Source organism: Hylaeus volcanicus, chromosome 2 (genome assembly GCF_026283585.1).
Source record: "Hylaeus volcanicus isolate JK05 chromosome 2, UHH_iyHylVolc1.0_haploid, whole genome shotgun sequence".
NCBI lineage: Eukaryota > Metazoa > Arthropoda > Insecta > Hymenoptera > Colletidae > Hylaeus > Hylaeus volcanicus.
In genome coordinates this window covers 11,564,990-11,584,799 of record NC_071977.1, presented here as the reverse complement: position 1 = coordinate 11,584,799, position 19,810 = coordinate 11,564,990, and the positions used below count along the sequence as shown (strand labels likewise).

At 35.4% G+C, this 19,810-nt stretch overlaps 1 protein-coding gene across 1 annotated transcript in view; it reads left to right on the top strand.

The window, feature by feature from the left end:
* Nucleotides 1-19,557, top strand: part of LOC128872248 (zinc finger protein Gfi-1b-like) — a 37,566-nt gene extending 18,009 nt beyond the window's left edge. Inside the window, exon 6 of the mRNA XM_054114729.1 lies at nucleotides 14,889-19,557. Coding sequence (XP_053970704.1) covers nucleotides 14,889-15,181 — 293 coding nt within the window. The 3' untranslated portion in view covers nucleotides 15,182-19,557. The remainder of the gene's footprint in view (nucleotides 1-14,888) is intronic.
* Nucleotides 19,558-19,810: the final 253 nt, after the last annotated feature.

Sequence of the window (19,810 nt, the reverse complement as noted above, 5' to 3'; positions counted from 1 at the left end):
AACGAAGCGTTATCATTGGCGAAACGAACACTTATCGCATCTGGTAGGGATCATGCACGTACGGTTAGTGTAACGAGCGATACCGAAAAAGCTTTTGTCGTGGCTCGACGTACAAACCGCGCCTTTTTGATCCATGCGCCGCGTGCATGTTAACGCGCACTATACAATGCGATAGAACGCATCCTCGGCAGTGTCCACCCACGCTCGTCGCTCCTCTGTCTAACGTGCGTCCTATTTACGTGTGTACGTAACATATCGCGGACGCAACCCGACTGTCATATGCCTGTGAATCACGCACGGATCGTACAGTTTCGTACTCGCGGCATATTTCTATTTTTGTTGCCATCGCTACATGTGTTCGACAGGAAGCCTGGACGAGAGGGATTTCACAGTGTCGTACCGATCGCGAATTTCTCTAGGGGAAGCTATAGAATTCACGCGTCCTCTTTCGTTACCGGGTCAAAGGGTACGAGATTATATTTTCTATGGGTTAATCCTTAGAAGCCTGATTTTCCAAATTAAATTTAAAAAAGTATCAATGTATTTATTATTTGAACAATTGTGACAGTTGACGTTTATTTTTATAACTTTTGTTCAAAAGAACATTATGCTATGGTAACATACATACAGCCAAATATTAAAAGCAAACCAATTGCAAGTGTACAAATCGATTTAAAAGTCCGGTATCAAATTTGAAACTCATATGCATAGAATAAGAATCGTTTACAATCGACCGATTTGCTCGGAATTCTTACTCGCTTTACGTTTCTTTATTATACAAAACTTAATAAACATCCCTTTCTGTGCGTCGATAGAAAACAAATTCAACATAAGATTTGACCTCTTACCGAAATCAATGACACATGCGCAACATTCGCATATAAAATTGAAATGAAAATTATTTTTCTGTTATTCAACATACACGTAATAAACGTCAGAAAACGGATCTTCCATCGAGTTAATTGATCTTGAAAAAAAAAAATGTTTAATATCTATAACTACGATTCTCACGCTTCCAAGTTGGCTCCTCTTCTTGAATCGAAGAGCTTGAAAAAAGGGAGGAAACTTGGCGAGCTTCCCAAGGTAAAAAATGTAAAATGTAGTGCTCGAACGTTTCTTAATTAAATCCATTCGATAAGCCGGAAGAAATGAAGATCAGCATAATGAATTAAGATCAGCTTTAAATTTGATTCGTTCGAGCCACGTGCGTCCCATTGAACTGTGACAAACATATTGGCGGATCATAGTCATACTTTTATCTGGGAAATATAGCCACATGTATTATGTACAACAAGTTGTCACGCGAGCATGGCTGTGCTTTTCCATGGTAAATCGACGTGGCATAAAATACGTTCGGCTTACACTGCGTCGATCATTTAGTAATGATTTGAAAAAAAAAAAAGGTATTGCCAAAGAGACGAAGAACTTCGATACGTTACTCTTTCATGTCGCTGATTAGAGCATTGGTGTTACCATATCTAAATTTTGAACTCAATTATGATGCACATTGTGTGTATCGTCATAGTGTCAGTCATTTTTGTAAACGATATTCTTAAAAAGGAAAAAAAATGTAATTATTCAACGGAAAGTTTTAAATAATAAATGAAAGACAAAATACTTTTTATGAACTACGGAATGAAAATTGACATCTCAATTATAAAACCACTATTTTTCAAACGATATTTATATATTTTAAAGAAACGCTGTTGTAGGTACACGAACCATCGAGATTTTTAGCAAATGTTTATTCAGATTACACATTAAAAACATCAAACAAGAAGCAGATGATAACCTACTTTTACTTATTAGATAAAAATTAGGACCCCGTGTCTATTATAGACTAAAATTATACTTTAATACGAACAAATTTATCTGAATAACTTTTCGGAATAAATTGCTATAGGTTGCTTTATTCAAATCAAGTTTTATGCATCTTCGACCACAAGAACTTGACAAGTGTACGAACACTTAACATTTGTCTGCAGAAATAATGGATCGTTTATAGTATGAATACTTCGATACTCCCCTTGGTAGGTCATCTGTGGTAGATGAGCCGCCATTAGTGTCCTTCATAATTCACCAGAAATCATTATCTGTCATTCGACGAGGGCTGCTAAGTAAAACGAATGCAATAATTCATTTCAAGAGCCAAGAAAACGACTTTTCCATAAAGCCCCTGTGAAATATGCAACGTCTTTCTAAAACGATTATTACCTGTAAAAAGAAAATTGTTAGTAAACTATAAAACATTAAAAACATTCTCAAAGCATAATGGGGTACTATGCAAATTTTATTATAATATATCCGTTGATCTTCCTTCAAGATTTCCTACATTTGTTTAATTGCTTACAAAAGGGCGTATTGCATTGATGGTACATAACAGTGAATAATAACCAATCCATAGTTGAGGTTTTCTGTTAGTTGTAATAATAGAGATTTTTATTAAAATTCCTAAATAAATCTCCATATAACAAAAGAGACTTTTCAGGGGTAGTTTAATTGTAATATATTATTCAAAAATATTCTGAATCGAACAGTAGAATTTCCCTATCAGTTTTAATAATGGAGATTCGTCTGTAATAGAAAAAGAGATCCTGATATGGCAGCAGAAACACTTTAGGGACGATTTAATCGGGGTTCTCCCTCGGAAACAACCGGAAGGAGTACACGGCTGATGGGAAACACACTGTTTGTCATGGTCTAAGGGAGTTTCCGGTTGGACACGTGCCCGCCACGAGGCTGGCGTTCCTTTTCTAATTAGCGTCAGCACCGCTAGGGGCTGAAACCACGCTCCCCCTTTAATCCAGCCGTGTAAACGTTTTTGGCCCCCGTTCCACAAACCGCCTAATGCAAATTTAATCGCTAAATATTATAAACGATTTCATTCAACAAGATAATTCCATGTATTATTCGCAATATTCCTTTAATCGTTAGAAACAAATTATTATTAAGGTATCACTGGGATATACTACTTCATTCCTCGTACTCTTCAGACATTGCACTCTGTGATTATTATTTTTTCCTTTATTTATTCCTTTCGTTAAAAAATTCTCTTCATGGTAAAACGTTTAATTCAATAAACGACGTGGAAATGTACTTGGAAGACTATTTTGTTACCAAACCAGAAAGTTTTTGAAAAAATGGTATCACACTGTTTTCAGAGAAATGGAGGAAGGTAATAAAGTAAAATGGATCATATAGAACTTACTGTCAATAATGTTAACCCTTTGCACTCGAGAGGTGACTCTCAGTCACCATTAGGTTTCACGCAGCAAATCTACAATACCTAATGTTTCTTTAGGTTTCATTTCTTTGGAGCTCGAAGTGCCAATAAAATGATTGTCGGCGAGGTAAAGGTGACCTTATTCTCAAATCTAGATAACTTAGAATTCATGGAAATAGAATGCTAAGAAACATCTCGAGTTGCTGGTAGATACCAGAAAAAAAGGCCTCGAATGCAAAGGGTTAAAATAACACCTAATAACCTAATATGTGTCGATATCCCTCAAGAGGTTAATTTCCGCACCTAATATTTCGAGGAGACCCCGAGGATTCTTCTTGTCTGGAAACTCGTTTACGACGAACAGTTTAAAACTAGACGTCGCGCAATTATCGGTTAGATAAATTATGCCGTATTACGTAATGTAACCCTGGAGTACGGTTGTACACACTTGCAGTGTTCCTAAGTGTACCGCGAATCGCCACTTAAACGCATACACATGTCAGCCTTTTCAACGTACCTCTGCTTTTCGTCGTGTTTCGATAAAAGCAACCTTGGCGGATAATTACGCTTAATTGCTAGAGAATTATTAAAAAAAAAAAAGGAAAGAAAACGCACGTACGCGCGACCGGTATCGAATCTTAATAGGTCGGCGGAAAGTTTAACGAAGTACGCTCGAGATAAAATGCTTGATAAAAACGAACGGAGCTGTGGTTAATTTCGGAAATTGGCTTTATCGGGTCGGTTTGGTTCGATTTGCATTTCATTAGGTATTTTCGCACGCGTTTATAGCTGCATGATCGGTATAACAGTGTCGATGGACAAGCATTTAGAGAGTTAAGAAGTTTTTGGAGATATCTCGATATCAACGTTTCAATTACCGTCACGGATTACAAATTTGGATTTTTGCGATGGTATTCAAGTAAATAGTTCACCAATGTTAATGTGAATATAGAGGGAAGAATTGTCTTTATGTTAAACTAGCTGTACCCCGCGTGGAATACTATTCTTATTCTATACAACCCCTTTTCAACCCTTCAGGAGTTGAATTTTTTAAAATGCCGAAATAGGTGTTTGATTAATTATATCGAAGAGCATTAAGCCCAAGTTTCAAGCAAATCCGACCACAAATAAGGTGTTCCTCATACAAACACTTGCAACCCCTTTTTACCCCCGTAGGGGTTGAATTTCGAAATACCCTTTCTTATTCCTTGTATACATCATAAAGGAAACTTCAGTGCAAAATTTCAGCTTTCTAGGTTTCTGTATTACGCACTCTGTTTACTACAAAGCTCTGTTCTAACACAAATTTTAAGATGTAAGTAACGTGGATACATTTCGGCGTTGTTTCAGGTATATATACTTAACATTGTAAAGTGACCATAATTTGTATAATTATATTGTTTAGATGTTGCTTGACATGACTAACAAATACATATTATTCGAGCATGTATCTGTTGACACCCACAAGAACAAAAAATGGAAAGCAAACTCTTACTAAAAATGTCACTGTTGAAATAAATCAAAAAGTCTTTGGTTAGGAATTTCGGATTATTTAGATTCCAATAGCTTAGGAATTTGAGTGATATATAACATGAAAGTAATAATAATCTCCGATGGACAGTATTACTAGTTAATTACAGTATAATCAGATTAATGCCAGCTGACACCTTGATTTCTCCTTTAATTCGTTGGTCGTGTCTCAATGCCAACCCTTCGTTAAACTCTCTGTCACATTAATTAGCTCTGCTTATTCGAACCAATTAACTGACAGTGTAAATTGTTTCGATGATATGACGTAAAACGATAAGCAGTATGTGCATGCCACTTTCGCGACTGATGACGTGCCATCGTGTCTTTTCATAAGCTGGGGCTTGGCGCCTTTGACGTAATATACTACGTCTTCTGTTATACAGATGTAGATCTCACGTTAAAATGCAAACGCTTTGGCTGCAATTTATTAACATTTAATTCTTACCAGGGTTCTTGCTTATTTTAATGAAAAATTAAGAGGTGCATTATATACATTCTTTAATTTTAAAGAAATACTTCATTTCCAATCCTTCATTCACACATTTATATTCAGATAATACAGTATAAAGATACCAAAATATTTCTTGAAAGTCATCGTGAAGTAGTCGCTGGACATTATATATTTTTATCATGTGCATCACTCTTTTGATAGTAATTCATAAGACAAAATAAAAGGTCGGTAGAGCAAAGCTTAATGGAAATGTGATTTAAATAATTAGAATCATATCAGTATATTTTACCTTTTTAATCAATCTTTTTAGTTAGAAATTTCAAGACTTTGATCAAACGAAAGATTTCCTATCGAATGATACCTGTGTTAGGCTAATGGAAATGTGATTGAAATAATTAAATTCGTATCAGATGAAGAGCCGCAGGTTGGCAGTCGCTGTTCCACGAAATTCAACACTGTAATAACTACTTGGGGTAAAAAGTACGAATTTAGTCTGAAAAGTAGTTACACGCAGCTTGTAAATTTTTTTTTCTGGATTTTTTCCGTAGTAAAAACTCGCCACATAAATAATTCCTGTGGGAGATAGAGCACACCTCATCGCCACTAACATGCAAAGTATTCACCCCTTCCTTACCTCGATGATTGGCTACTCGGAATTCAAGCTCAGATTTAATTTTCGGTTACATTAACGTCCATTATTTGAGAGAGCTATTATCAATGCCGTTTGGAAAGCAGCTCGTGGAATAATGTAGCTATTTAACGTTCCAACCCTTTGCACTCAGAGAATTTTTTAGTACGAGGGACTCGCAACTTCGAAACACATTTGCGATGCAGAATCTGAAAATTGAAAATGTTTCCATTCTCACAGAATTCATAGACAAGTACTATTTACATTTTATTAATTTATTTCACGAATTCACTACGTTAATTTGATTTCTGATTGCACGCTCCAAACTACCCTTAACTTCGAACATCGATTGCGAGAGTTGTATGGGGATTATCTGAATGGTTAATAGGACATTTTTTGTGCAGAATTTTATAGGGAATGATTTAGGTTCTATACATTTTTTTCTTCCGACCAACGGTTTTAACAATATGTACAAAACATGTAAAAGATGTAATTGAGAGCACAGTTAAAGCTCACAGAGTGTAGTAACACTTGGAATTCAGATTTAATTTTTAGTTAACGCACAACCGATTAATTTCTGGTCGTTCATGAGCACGCGACGCGACACTCTTCGTTCTTTCTGTGCTTTTTTAATTGTTCTTGATAACAATGTTGCGTGCATTTGCGATGCTCATGTAGAGTGAACTCGTTTTCGTTACATAACTTTATCAATAATGGGAAATCTAAACGTACAGTTCCTTTTTATGTAAACGCTCATTTTTATCAACATTCGTTTCAATTTTATCATACATCGTGTGGCTCGTTGAGTTCTCCATCGTTCCTGCAGATTCATGGCGAAACTTTGAAGACGATTGCATTTCATTCGTTTCAGATATTTAAATAAATATTCTATGGAATATTCTAATTTGAAAAAGAAAAATGTGTTCACATTTTTTTAACTATTACATAATGTTTTTATTCCCTCCTTAAAGGAAAATACATTCTTTCATAGCAAAATATTAATAATACTTATTACAATACTGAAAAATTAATATAATATGTTAACAATAATTATAATGTTATCGACAGAAATTTAAAAAATATTACAAATGTATCATAATGATTTGAAGTATCCAACGAGACACAAGAAATAGAAAAATACATCATTTTTAAAGAAAGTAAAAAATGACTGAAAAAGAACATGAGAAGTCTAAATACAATAGTTATCTGATTGAAAATTGATCAATCTTCACAGAATTTATTGCCCCTCAATTTTTCTCCATTCTGTTAATTCTTTCCTCATTGTATATCACAGTCTGTTCACTTTTCCCAACTTCTAAAAATGATACAAAAATCTTAATTTCAATTTGTAATGGACTACGATCATTCCTCCCTTGGACTCTTCGTCTTGTAGTTCTAACTCGAACCAGCAATCAACGTAGAACCACAGTAAGAACATTTCAATCGTGAAACATTTACGATTTATTCCATCGATCGTCGCATAAGCATTTTGAAGACGCACATACAGCAGCGTTTATTGTATTTGTTGATCACTGTCCCGGTTCGAAAGAAAAATACGTGGGAAGAAAGGTATGATTGCTTTGAGGAAATAAGTTTCTTAGGGACGGCCAAGGTGCATACGTGACAGTCAAGTTTTCCTTAAAATAGCGAGGTGCAATTGAAAGAAAGACATAGAACCGGAAGCAGTCACCCAGGGAAAGGGTATCCACAAAGTTTCGCTCATGACATCATTTTATCGGCGATATTGTGGAAAATTGTAGACTCTTGTGTCCGTATTCAATGAAATTGTTCCCTCGTCCAAGACTGCGGAAATATCCTTACCCCATTCGGAACGATCGAGGAATTTTGTCTAAGTTTGTAGGCACCACTTTCAGCACTCTTTCTTCGCAAGTTTTTTTTTCTTATATAAAACAATTGGTAAAAAATTTCTGACCGAACGTGATAGTACGAAATTGTATGAAATTACTTTAATTTTTTAGATGGGAAATGATGTAATATTAGGTTGTCCAAAAGGTTTCTTTCGAAACTTGGACTCGGTTGTTTTGTATGGCGGTATTTATATTAATAGACAAAATAGATCTCTTAAAAGTTGATGCTATAACAGTAACACAAGACATAAAACATAAAATATTGTGTAGTTATTAATAAATTTGTTTGTAAACTTGAGGTTACGAGAATATAGTGTTATTAAGAAGTTACGAAAAATAGACATTCACCTGGTAGATTCATTGTATTATCTATATCAAATGCATTAGGGAGGAATGGTGCACAGAAAACGATTGGTAGTATAATTAATTGAGTCACGTATGAAACTTTAACACGAAATAGTGCCATAGAAGAATTAACCACAATCCTCATAAAGTCTAGTACATTCAAATTCAACTCTCCTCACAATCTATGTAGTTAAAAAAGAAAATCTTAAATTTGTTTGAACAAGTATGATGATACAATATGAAGAAATGACAAGAAATACACATTCCCCTAGTGGTGAATCAACTAAACAAGAAATATTATAAAAAAACAATTGGTTCACACTTAATCGAGTACTTTATGAAATTTTCATATAAAATGCCACCATGTTAAAGAGGACATCTGTGATCTAGCCTATAAAACTGTGCATAAAAAAATGCAACGATATCGTACGAATGTCATAATTTAAGTGTGAATTAGCGAAATGCTTCGTTGTCTAGCGCGTAGAATCAGACATTTCGGTATCTCTCGTCAAATATCTCGGTTGCGTCACGAAATCGATCTTTCCAGTGGCAGTCTCGTAATCCATGCAACGCCATTACATGAAGTTCATTAAGCGATCGCTGCATAATTAAACAGGCTAGCTGCTACCAAAACACACGTACGGTGTACGCGCACATGGTAGCAACGTATCCAGTGCTATCATTAAAATCGGCCACGAAGTAAACGTTACAGTCGGTAAATATTTAAGCCGGCCGGTAAGGGTTCGGTAATGAGAGTCGAGATGGGTCGATACGTACGTGTATAAAACGACGTGTGCGTACGTACGTCGGTCGCCGACATTCTCGATAAATATTGCCTATCGGCTGAAATTGCTTTCCCATTTTGACCCTTCCTTGCACACGTTCACGCAATTGTATCTCAATCGCGACTAATTCATTGGCGAACCCTCGATCTACATAAAACGAACGCAACCTTGCCTATTCCCGTGGTTGTTGAGACATTTACAGTGGGTGTACAAAGTATTCGTACACCGATCAATTTCCAAAAAAACTATGTAAAATTGTAATTTATTAACTTATTTTTGATAAACAATGACATTCTACGTATTCTTCGAAATCTCTAGAATAGATATTTTACAAATAAGATAGCTATTTATGTAAGTTGCGAAATTAACAAAGAAAAAACAATTAATCGATAGAAATATTGAAGCAATAAGTATTCGCACGACTGTTTAATTTTTAAAACTTCATTAAAAAACGAGAAATTTACATTAATTTATAAGTATATAATACTTCCTTCGTGGGATTTCCTTTTGATTTTATAATTATTGCAACTCTTCTTAGCATTCAATTAAGTATTGGGTTGTCCGGAAAGTCCATGTCGATTTTTGGTAGGTGGTACAAGTCTGAATATATCGAAGTGATTGAAAACAAATAACATGTATACATCCCTTAAAAGGTGGAAAGGTTGTGGAACAAAATGGCACCCATGTAATTCAATATATATATATTAAAATTCAAACGTGCTGTATAATTTCATCGATTTACAATTCCTTTTTGTCAATGTCAGATATAGAAAATATCGAGCTGAGAAAGCAGGAGTGAATATTGATTAGTATATTCACGATCATGATGTAGAAAAGGACAGAGTCGATGAATGGCCATTTTTAGAACCTGTTGTGAACGATAGTTACTCGATCACCATGTGATGACATCCTGCGTACGTGGTATGTCAATATAAAATAAATCAACACGTTCTTGAGATTAATATGAAATAATGCTGTGTTGTTTTGGTTCCTCCTTCCGATTGTAAAAGCTCTTAACTGACTATACAGTCTGTATAAGAACCATCAAACATTCGGATAAACAGTTACTATTTTCGCCAGCGCCTTTTCAGTTCTGATTGCCGTTGGCATCACGCTTGTCATGCTATCACCCGCATACTACTCCGTGTATACGCTGACGGTTCGAAGCCTTATCGCCTACCTGTGTGAACACTGGCGTGAATTACTTGCCAAAACGGTGCAAAAAAAATCGCGGCGCAATACGGGCGCAGGCAATGTCGACTCGTAGGGAACATTTATATTCGTTCAAGTTCAATTCGGTACAGTTTTCAAGTACAAGGAAGTATATTATGTTTGTTAGCACTCTGGTTATCAAATAAACTAATTAATAATTATTTATGAATCTTAGAAATTCGATGTTTGTTTGGACAATTTTACTTTCGATACTCTCCAAATGTTTTCCAAATATTGGTGTATGTATTTAAAATATAAAAATGTATATTAAACTAATTCGAAAGATTCAGGTGAAGAATTGAGATTAAAATGAAAGTGTGTATGACGTAGTTTACTGTTGATATTTTATACATGTTTTTATTCGTGCACATAAATGCATAAACATTCACAGTGCATCAATGACACTTGGTTATTATTGCGAAAGCAACAAATTAATAATTGTCGTTCTGAAGAATTTCGAGGCTAAATTCTGATATATTCCAATAGCACATTATCAATAAGGGAAGATATGTTCGTTTGTTCTTGGAAAAAATATTTTTTATGTGGAAAATGTTACTCCTACAGCAATGGAAAATTCATTAGGTCGTAGCACGACGTTTTCTCCTTTCGAGTGGAAAATAGAGATTGTCCTCCCATTGTTGACGGTTGAAAGGGTTTTCACAAGATATACTTCCGTTGCAATACGCTATTCCTCTAATATGCAAAGTGGAATTCTGTGATCGGAATAGAAAGACGCAAGCGATTCAGGGTCGTTGTGTCCCATCCGCTTCGCGAGTTTCTCCTACTCAACGAACAGTTAAAAGTACAGTAGTTAAAATACGTTACTTCAATGTAAACAAAAATTGTACGTAGATCAGGTAAAAAGGGATTCTTCAAAAATAGTAAAGAAAAGATGAGCATAAAAGAATCAGTACTATAAAATTGAAAATCTCTTTGTTTGTGAATCCAATTTAGCTCCTAATATTTGTATCCAATCCAGAAAAACTTTGTTTCGTTATTTTTGTATGATTTTATAGAATATATTTCGCTGTGGAAATATAGAAAGTATTTAATTAATTTCAAGTTCTGTTAAAAGGTAAAAAAATTCAAAAATAAACAAGACAATTCAACGATACACTTTCTTTTTACATATTGACTTTTACATATCGAATTTTACATTTCATTTTAATCGTGCATTCCAGGCTCGCGACACGCCATTTTTAATTTGCATGAAAATCATTCCGATAATAAGATGAGCCTCGATTCGAGAAAGGTTATAGACAACCATCTTTCATTAGTTGTAAAAGGGTTGTAGATCGAAAGCTGACCGAACAATTACGATAATGGTATTTTTCCTTGCCTCGTCCTAAGTGGTGACACAAATGAACTGGTGCTTGTTATAACAAGGTGTCATCGTCGTCCCGGGCTGCAGCATTGTTCGTATTTATAGGAAAGGCGATAACTCTGATAATACACCGATGCGAATCGATGCCACGTTAAAATAGGCAAAAGGGGCGAATCAGGTGACATTTTCATTATTAGAAAAAGCTTTGGTCTCCCCCTTCCCCTATTCCCATGAAATATGTCAAGTGTATACTTCTTTCCACTCATACTGTGTTCTTCTGTTTATTTCTCAAGGATAAATGGCAATTTTTATTTCTAATCGACTTCGAAAAGGAGGTTACCCAATTCGACATGTATATTTTTGTTTTATGTTTCATGAGTTTATTTGTAAGATGGCTGTTTAACAAAAATGCTGTTAAATGGGGCTGATAGAGGATATGTGAAACAATCTCTAAGTTGTTTCAGATTTATTTTATTCCACATGTGTTATGTACTTTATACATATATCATTCATGTAACATAGTGTATACATTTATACAAATATTAAACCAAAGGCTTAAGGAGTTCCTTTTGGAAAACCCTTTAAATTCTTCAGAATATTTAATTCGTCTATACATTGTCGATACATTTTCACGTGCTGAAAAACACTCTCTTCGTTAAGTGAAATTACTATAAATATGATATAGTTATCTTTGCATTGTTTACCATTAGGTGATAGTGAATCTATTAAAATTATTCATCTAAAATACCACCGTGGTCAAACTTAAGATACCTCTGAAATAATATGTAAATGTACCTACAATATGTACATGTATTATATCACAAAGAGTTTCCAACAAACTCGACTTGGCAATTATTAATGAACGTTTACGAATAACATTAGGAGTACCCGTTGGTTTATCAACTATCGTCAAGTCCGCGCCGAATGATTCGTTAACGTGGAAAATGTTGCATCAATTAACGAACACCGAGGGAGAAATTAAACGAGGCTGATAACCAACTCCGTGGGGCAATTTTTTTATTCTCCTAGCCAGTTTGCACACTTAGATAAAGTCCCTTTCGATGCGAAGTAGCCCGTAACGTCGCCTATCCACCCCCTTCCTCCCTCGGGCAAAATTAATTTCTTCTCGATAGAATCTTAACGACAACAGGTACCGTCGTACCGGTTTGCGCGCGAGACTTTTATCAAGGTTTTACAATCGTTGAACCGTTTGTTTGGAAATTCGTCGAGTGAACAGCTGTTTGCACGAACTATCGAACGATCGTCGACGGACGAGGACTTTTCGAACGAGCTTTCCCTCTTATCGGTAACCTGATCCCGTACGAAAGATCGTTCTTGAGCGACACGATAATAGTTCCAGCGCAAACATTTAAATTTCAACGAATTCCTTGGAGCAAGGCGCGAGGAATAATTCAAATTAAAATCTTGCATACTTCGATCAAAAATGATGAAGAAGTCGCATGTTTAGTTCGGAAAAAAGGAATTCTTACCTTGAATATCTTAGATCTCATCCAGTATAGCTTTAAAGTGTAAAAGCGTCGCAAGTATATGTCAGCATTCGATAATGCTGGATACTCAAATATCGAGTTTGGTAGTCAGGAGGACTGTGAGTTTTATATACAGTGGGTGTAGAATATATTCGTACACCGATCAATTTCTAAAAAAGTTTTGTGTGAAATTTTAGTTTATTAACTTATTTTTTTATAATCAACGATTTTCTATATATTCTCGGAAATCTAGAATAGATATAGTCCAAACAACAATTATTAGTTTATATGGTTTGCGAAATTAACAAGAAAATACGAAAAATCGATAGAAATATAAAAGCAATAAGTATCTCTACTGTTCTTATGACGAACTGTTTACTGTTGAGTTTGTAACATAAACACATTAGTTTATCGCTTCGTACAAATTAGAAAGTATGAAATTTCCAGTAAATAAGGAAATGGAAGAAAATCCCATCCCGAATAACGTCAACATTTAGTTAATTTAAATTGTTGTATTCTTTGGCGTTGATGGTTAAGTGAGGGCATATTCACAAGCTGTTCATCTTTGATATATGTGTATATATTTATTAATAAACGTAACACTATTACTTATTACACTTATCTCTACATCTTCTCTAGCACGCGTTCACCGCAGTTCGTCTTCTTCGTCTATTCGGCCTTGTTCGTCTGGTCGCCCTAGTCGCGCCTAAAAGACCCGATCACATCTTACGTCACCGAATAACATAAATTTCGTTACTTTATATAAATAACTAATTCTTTTTGTACTGTGTCTATTCTAGAGATTCCCGAGATTATGTAGAATATCATTGATAATAAAAAATAAGTTAATAAATGACAATTTCACGTAGTTTTTTTGGAAATTGATCGGTGCACGAATACTTTCTACACCCACTGTAAAAGTATTGTAGTATCCTCGCCTCCTATAGCCAACAATAAGAAGTCGAAGGAAAACACGTAAACATAAGGATTGGTAGTATAGGTAAAGCGGTCGACTGTGGATCCGAGGATCATGGGTTTCGAATCCCCGTGCCTTATTTTTCGTTTAAATTCCTACAGCATAATTTAATCATTTGATTAACTTGTGTATTTGTCGAAATATATAGTAGCTATATAAATATACAGAATCATTTCAGAATTCCATCACACGATATTCTTTAATTTCATCGATCCGTGGAAAATTAACGCGATTCCTCGATTTCCAACTCTTTGCTTGCCAACAGTCGCTCTCTGAACGTTTCTTGTGGCAGGAATCGTTTGCAATTCGAAGAAGAAAAAGCGCGAAGAGCCATCGTATCGAGAAGGGACTTGGTCGCTGACGTAAACGGATTGTTCGAGCTGACGGTGATAAAACGCTTGTCACGATTTATGGGTTGATTCAGGTGCGATCGATTCACCTTGACTCATTATTCCAAGTCGCGTTCTGACGCTTTCCACGCTCGTTAATCGAATTTCCAACCCGCATGTCCGCCAATCGCTTCGTCGTTTGATAATTGATTCGCCGATGGTGATTCAAACAATTACGAGGAACCTTAAACGACGTTCCTTAGCAATCCCCAGAAATAACCGAGAAGATAATGGCTGTGCTTTCCGAATTGAGACAACCTCCTCCTCCTTCTGCATTCTGACCTGTCAATCTGCTTTGTTGAGTCAGAAAATGACTAACATTTGCGATTTATTTTCTACCAAAGTATTGGGCACAAAGAGTTCCAATTTATCACGTTTGTTTCATTGGGTCATCCATAATACACATGAATTTTTATAACTGTAAAACGTAAAAATTGTTCGATTCATAAACCATTGTTTGTAGGCGTGTAAAATAAAGCAGGAATACTCTAGGGTTTAAAAGAATGGCGCCAAAACTGATTTTCAAGTCCTGTAACTCCGTTAATATCTCGAATTCCGGTCAAACATTTTATAACTACATTCTGAACATACTTAACTTTAGGAGTATGTAAAAGAAAATCGAGATGTTTTAGCAATCCTTCGAATTCAAATTTGTTCATTTCTGTTCCAGGCGAGAAACCGCACAAATGCGTGGTGTGCGGCAAGGCGTTCTCTCAGAGCAGCAATCTGATCACTCACATGCGAAAGCACACTGGTTACAAGCCATTCCAATGCGGACTGTGCGACAAGGCATTCCAGAGGAAGGTGGACCTGAGGAGGCATCGAGAAGGACAGCACCCAGCAGCGCCGGCGCTCGATTATCGCTCCCTTCAACTACCCTCTCAATCCAGCAACGTTCGACGCTCACCTCCGATCCAGCCACCCTCGGCTTATCACATGATACCCATTCCTGGTAACAGTTGAGATCTTTCGATGTTCACCATCCATCTCTTCGTCTTCGATTGAACTTCACGGCAAACCTATCTTCGACTTTTCGCGTGCAATTCCATCGCTATCGTTTCCCTGTGCTCTCTCAGGAATGATAGATGGAAACCCGCGAAGAAATAAAAGATAATTCAAGATAGTTTCCCTTGTCAACGTTTGCAAAATTTATACGCAGCTTCGAGTATCGATAAGGATTCGATGCTGTAGAAGAGAAAAGTCTTCTGTTCCGGAAAGCTTCTTAACCGTTTGACTGCGGATGGCGTTTATATTCTTTAAATCGATTTAAAAAAGGATATTAGCTCATAGGAGATGAGGAGACGAAACTTTTTTATATTTACAGTTTGTTCACAGGACGCTTAGTTTCGAAAATAAAAATTGAAAAGTTCGAAGTTCGTTGGAAAAATTGAATTTCAGGAAAAAGGTCTTCAAAATTTTGAATTTTTATCTCTGAAACTAAACATCGTGTGAATAAACTGTAAATATCGTTCGTTTATCATTCTCTATAAGGTGATATTTCTTTTAACACGTTGATTGCCACACTGATTCACATGGAAATGTGTACAATACTAAAATTTTGCTTCGAGACTATTGGGAATTATAGAATCTATCATTTGTCGTATTACCAATTTTTATATCCCTGTACAAATTTACCAATTCTATCTAGATTCGTTTTCGTTAACACTCAGTCCTTAAAATTAATTGCTGAATTTCCTCGGTGGAAAGCTCTGTCGCTCATATATGGGTGACGTGGCGTTCAACGTGTTAAATTCACATTTCTGCGCCTCTTACAATTTCAATGAAAAATTTTTCCGCAGTCAGAGGATTAACCAAGAATTTTGAGTGTGTGCTCGATAGGTATAGCATAAAGCACACCTGTCCCAAGTACCTGGCTCTGCTGGTAACCGGTCCTTACATACCTCTCAATTCTTCAACAATGTAAAAACGCCGTAGGGGGGTCACGCTTTTGCATATTCTTCGAGCTAAAGCTGTAGTCATCGGCGAATGAACAAGATTAGCCGTTTTAGGTAGGGAATCTTCAGCCGTCCATTATTGCTGTACTTTCGGTACGTACGTACATGTATATATATAAATACATACTATACATAGATATATTACAAAATATATATATATATATACACACGTTAATTGTAGATGCAAAGATGTATGTACATGTACACGCGTGACACGTGATGTGTGCAAGCATACGTGTGAATGAGATAAAATATAATTGGTCAACCTAGCGATTAAGACGTTCAAAATTATTTCTTTGGTTTGCAATACCGAGTGCAGTGTGTAATATTAATTACACAAGAACTTGGACGAATTTTAATTGACATGAAAATAGAAGCAATTTATTTCGAACCGTTATTTTCAATACAGTTATCTGAAAATAAAAATTGTACCTATTTGGTTATATTTGTATTTCAAATCTTCCAAATAATTTGCAACAAAAGGTATTTATCTAGAGAAATCTTTGCTATAATTTAATTTGAACTAATTCTTCCTTTGTCAAACATAATTTTCTCTTTTAAATAAAAAGGAACATAATGTTCTGCGCCTGTGCATTTACACCTACATTTTTACGTCCATGCGTGTATGTAAATGTGTGCGTGTGTGTATGCTTGCGTGTACGAATGTGTGCGCTTATAATTCCGTACATACGAGTCAGCGTTACCAATTGCACGTGCAGGGTTTTAAAATACTTGGATTTACGTCCACTTACTTTTAGAAGCGATTTATTAATTGTTTGAACAGTAACGTGAAACAATATAATAAATTGTCGTTTAAATCTTTGGCGATCCAAGTACTCCTTCAAGGTACAAGCAAAAGATGATGTATGATAATTCAAGTAATTCAATTAATTAAAATTTAATTACCTTATAACTAGACTGCGTATCTGCGAATATGAACTTTACTTTCAATCTTTTTTATATTCTTGCATATTGTTTGCATTTTGTAGCTTCATGCACATTCAAATTTCCTATAAATACATAAAGATCCACAGTCTACTTATAACGTATTCGCATTATAACTAATGAAACAACACTCGCAAATTATGCTTCTAAATTTTATCGAATAAATGTCGGATAATTTTAAAAAATGTCTGACCTCGTTAAAAACTTTGATCGCCAAGGATTAATCAAATACAGTTGTTTCTACCATAGGAAAGAGTGGCAACAAGTGGGATCGTTGACAATAATTTATTATTTCGATTATTGGCGCACAATAGCAGTAGACATCGAACGTAAAATATCGATTCCTTTGAACCCTAGTCTCGTGTTACGACGTAGTTTCAAACAATCGAATGACTTGATTCAAAAAGTTCGTGTTTGCAATTGAATTTTCTGTTTCGATGATTAAATCAATCCTTGTGCCATTCCATGGAACTAGAATGCATCGAAATCACTTCTCTACTGGACCGAACACACTATAGTCGCAAGGTTTTAGTGCTATCACTTCAATCGACAGAAGGGACCACGCAGGAACGGAAATTTAATTTGTTAACGTAATTTATCTTGTACATCGAGCCCTCGAGCATGGAATCAATCGTGAAACAAAGCTCGAGGCCCGATAAAATGAATTTTAAAAACGTTAATAAATCGTCAACGCATGTCATCTCACAAATTTGATCAACCTTGAAAAAACTGCGAAAAATATTAAAAATATTAAAAATAGAAGTGTTTTAACACGTTGGCTACCATATTATTAAAAATTCCTACGAGGCTTGAATTTTATTTTTATACTAATTGGAAACTGTGTAATCTATAATTTATTATTTTTTCAAATTCTTTGATGAAAAGTCCTGTCACGTGACTAGTCAACGTGTTATTAAGCAATGTTCCCGTTAAACGAGAACAGGAAACGGAAGAATGAAGAGGGCTGGAAAATTTTTGTAAAAATTCGATGTCTGGCGAGGAATCATAGCGGCTAGAGGACCAAAGATAGAATAAGTTGGACCTTGTCGATCGGTACTGTTCGGGTTTTCGTGGAGAAAAATGATGAGCAAAATTCAAATTGTTTGAAATATCATCGGTCGGTTCAGTAAATCGAGAACCCGTAATTCACCAAAGACTTTGGTCCTTCGTGTGTAGATTGTATTATACGGTTAGACTTAAGTCATTTAATTAAGAACGCGGATTTCGAGATCGTTTGTGTGGCCATGATACACCATTGCGTATGAATATTCGATACTTTTCTGACAGTCGACATAGAAAAAGAAACGTAGACGATAAGCCATCGACACAATTGTTAAACCGTTACGCGATTTCTGCTTTCAACGCCTTCGTGAATGTTTGGTTGCAGTTGATCCTTTGCACTCCTAAGACCAGCTGTACTGTCCAGACGCTTGGAACGGTTCCACTATAAGCAATGCAATAAATATAATATTATGTATTAGGTAGACCGAAAAGTAATGTCGTTTCTTTTACATTATATTCAAACTTTCCAATAAATGTCTATCTTCAATTCATTATATAATCGCCCTCATTCTTAGCAGCCTTTTGTCACCTAGTGTGCAAATTTTCAATGGCAGAAAAATCAATGAGCTGATAAATGATAAACAAGTATTTAAGATGGCAAAAACGACATTACTTTTCAGTCCACCTAATATGTTTATGTTTGGTTCATACAAATTTAAAGTTTGGAAAAATTGCGAAGATTTATTCGTGTTGAGTTAAAACTTGTTGAGTTGATTACTAGTGCATAGCCCAACTACTTGGAGTGCAAAGGATTAAAGTGAAAGAAAAATTGGATATATTGTACATCAAGTCACGCGAACCTACGATAAATGGACTCGATAGAGATAGGAAATATCGCGAAAGAAATAATAGAATTTGAAAGAAAAATTAAATTGCGTAGAAATGATATTTAATATTTGTTCAATGACTGGATGGATGGCGTTTTCAAAGTGATAAACGAGTGATTCGAATACAATTGCGAAATTATTACGAATAAATTTATCATAGTTTTTGTTATAAAGGTTTATTTGTATGAAAAATGTTTCACAGGTTTGCGCGAACGCGTCGCCACGATGAAAACGGAAACGCGTGAATGTTCACGCGTTCACGAGGCAACGTTTTTACCTTTATTTGTAATCCACTAGATTTCTTATGTATTCGACGTGACTTTCGTAAATGATACTCTAAGGGTTAAGTATGAATAAAATGTAACAGATAAGTGGAGTCCGACGCATAGATAAGTAGAATTAACTTAAAGCATGCGTGAGATACAAGGCGACTGTCGACGAAACGAACGCGAGTGCGAATGTAAATGACAAATTTGTGTTAATCGGTAAACCAAAAAATATGTTTACAATTGGTATAAAGACGGTATCGATTGAATAAATTGTTTTTCTTATATAACCTGTGCGTATTATTTTCTATAATAATTAACCCATTCTCCTGGCTTCTTCCTAAAGAGAAAAAGAAGTCACTTTTTCAATGAGTACAATAAAAAACGGATGAGAAATAACACGTTCATTCAATTGTCGCTTACTTAGTGTATTTAAAAATCAACTGTCTTCGGTTCGCTCGAAACTGACGATTTTCATTTAGAATAGCCGAGTTAAAATTGACATTTCCAACAATTTTTCAAAGAAAACATCGTAAC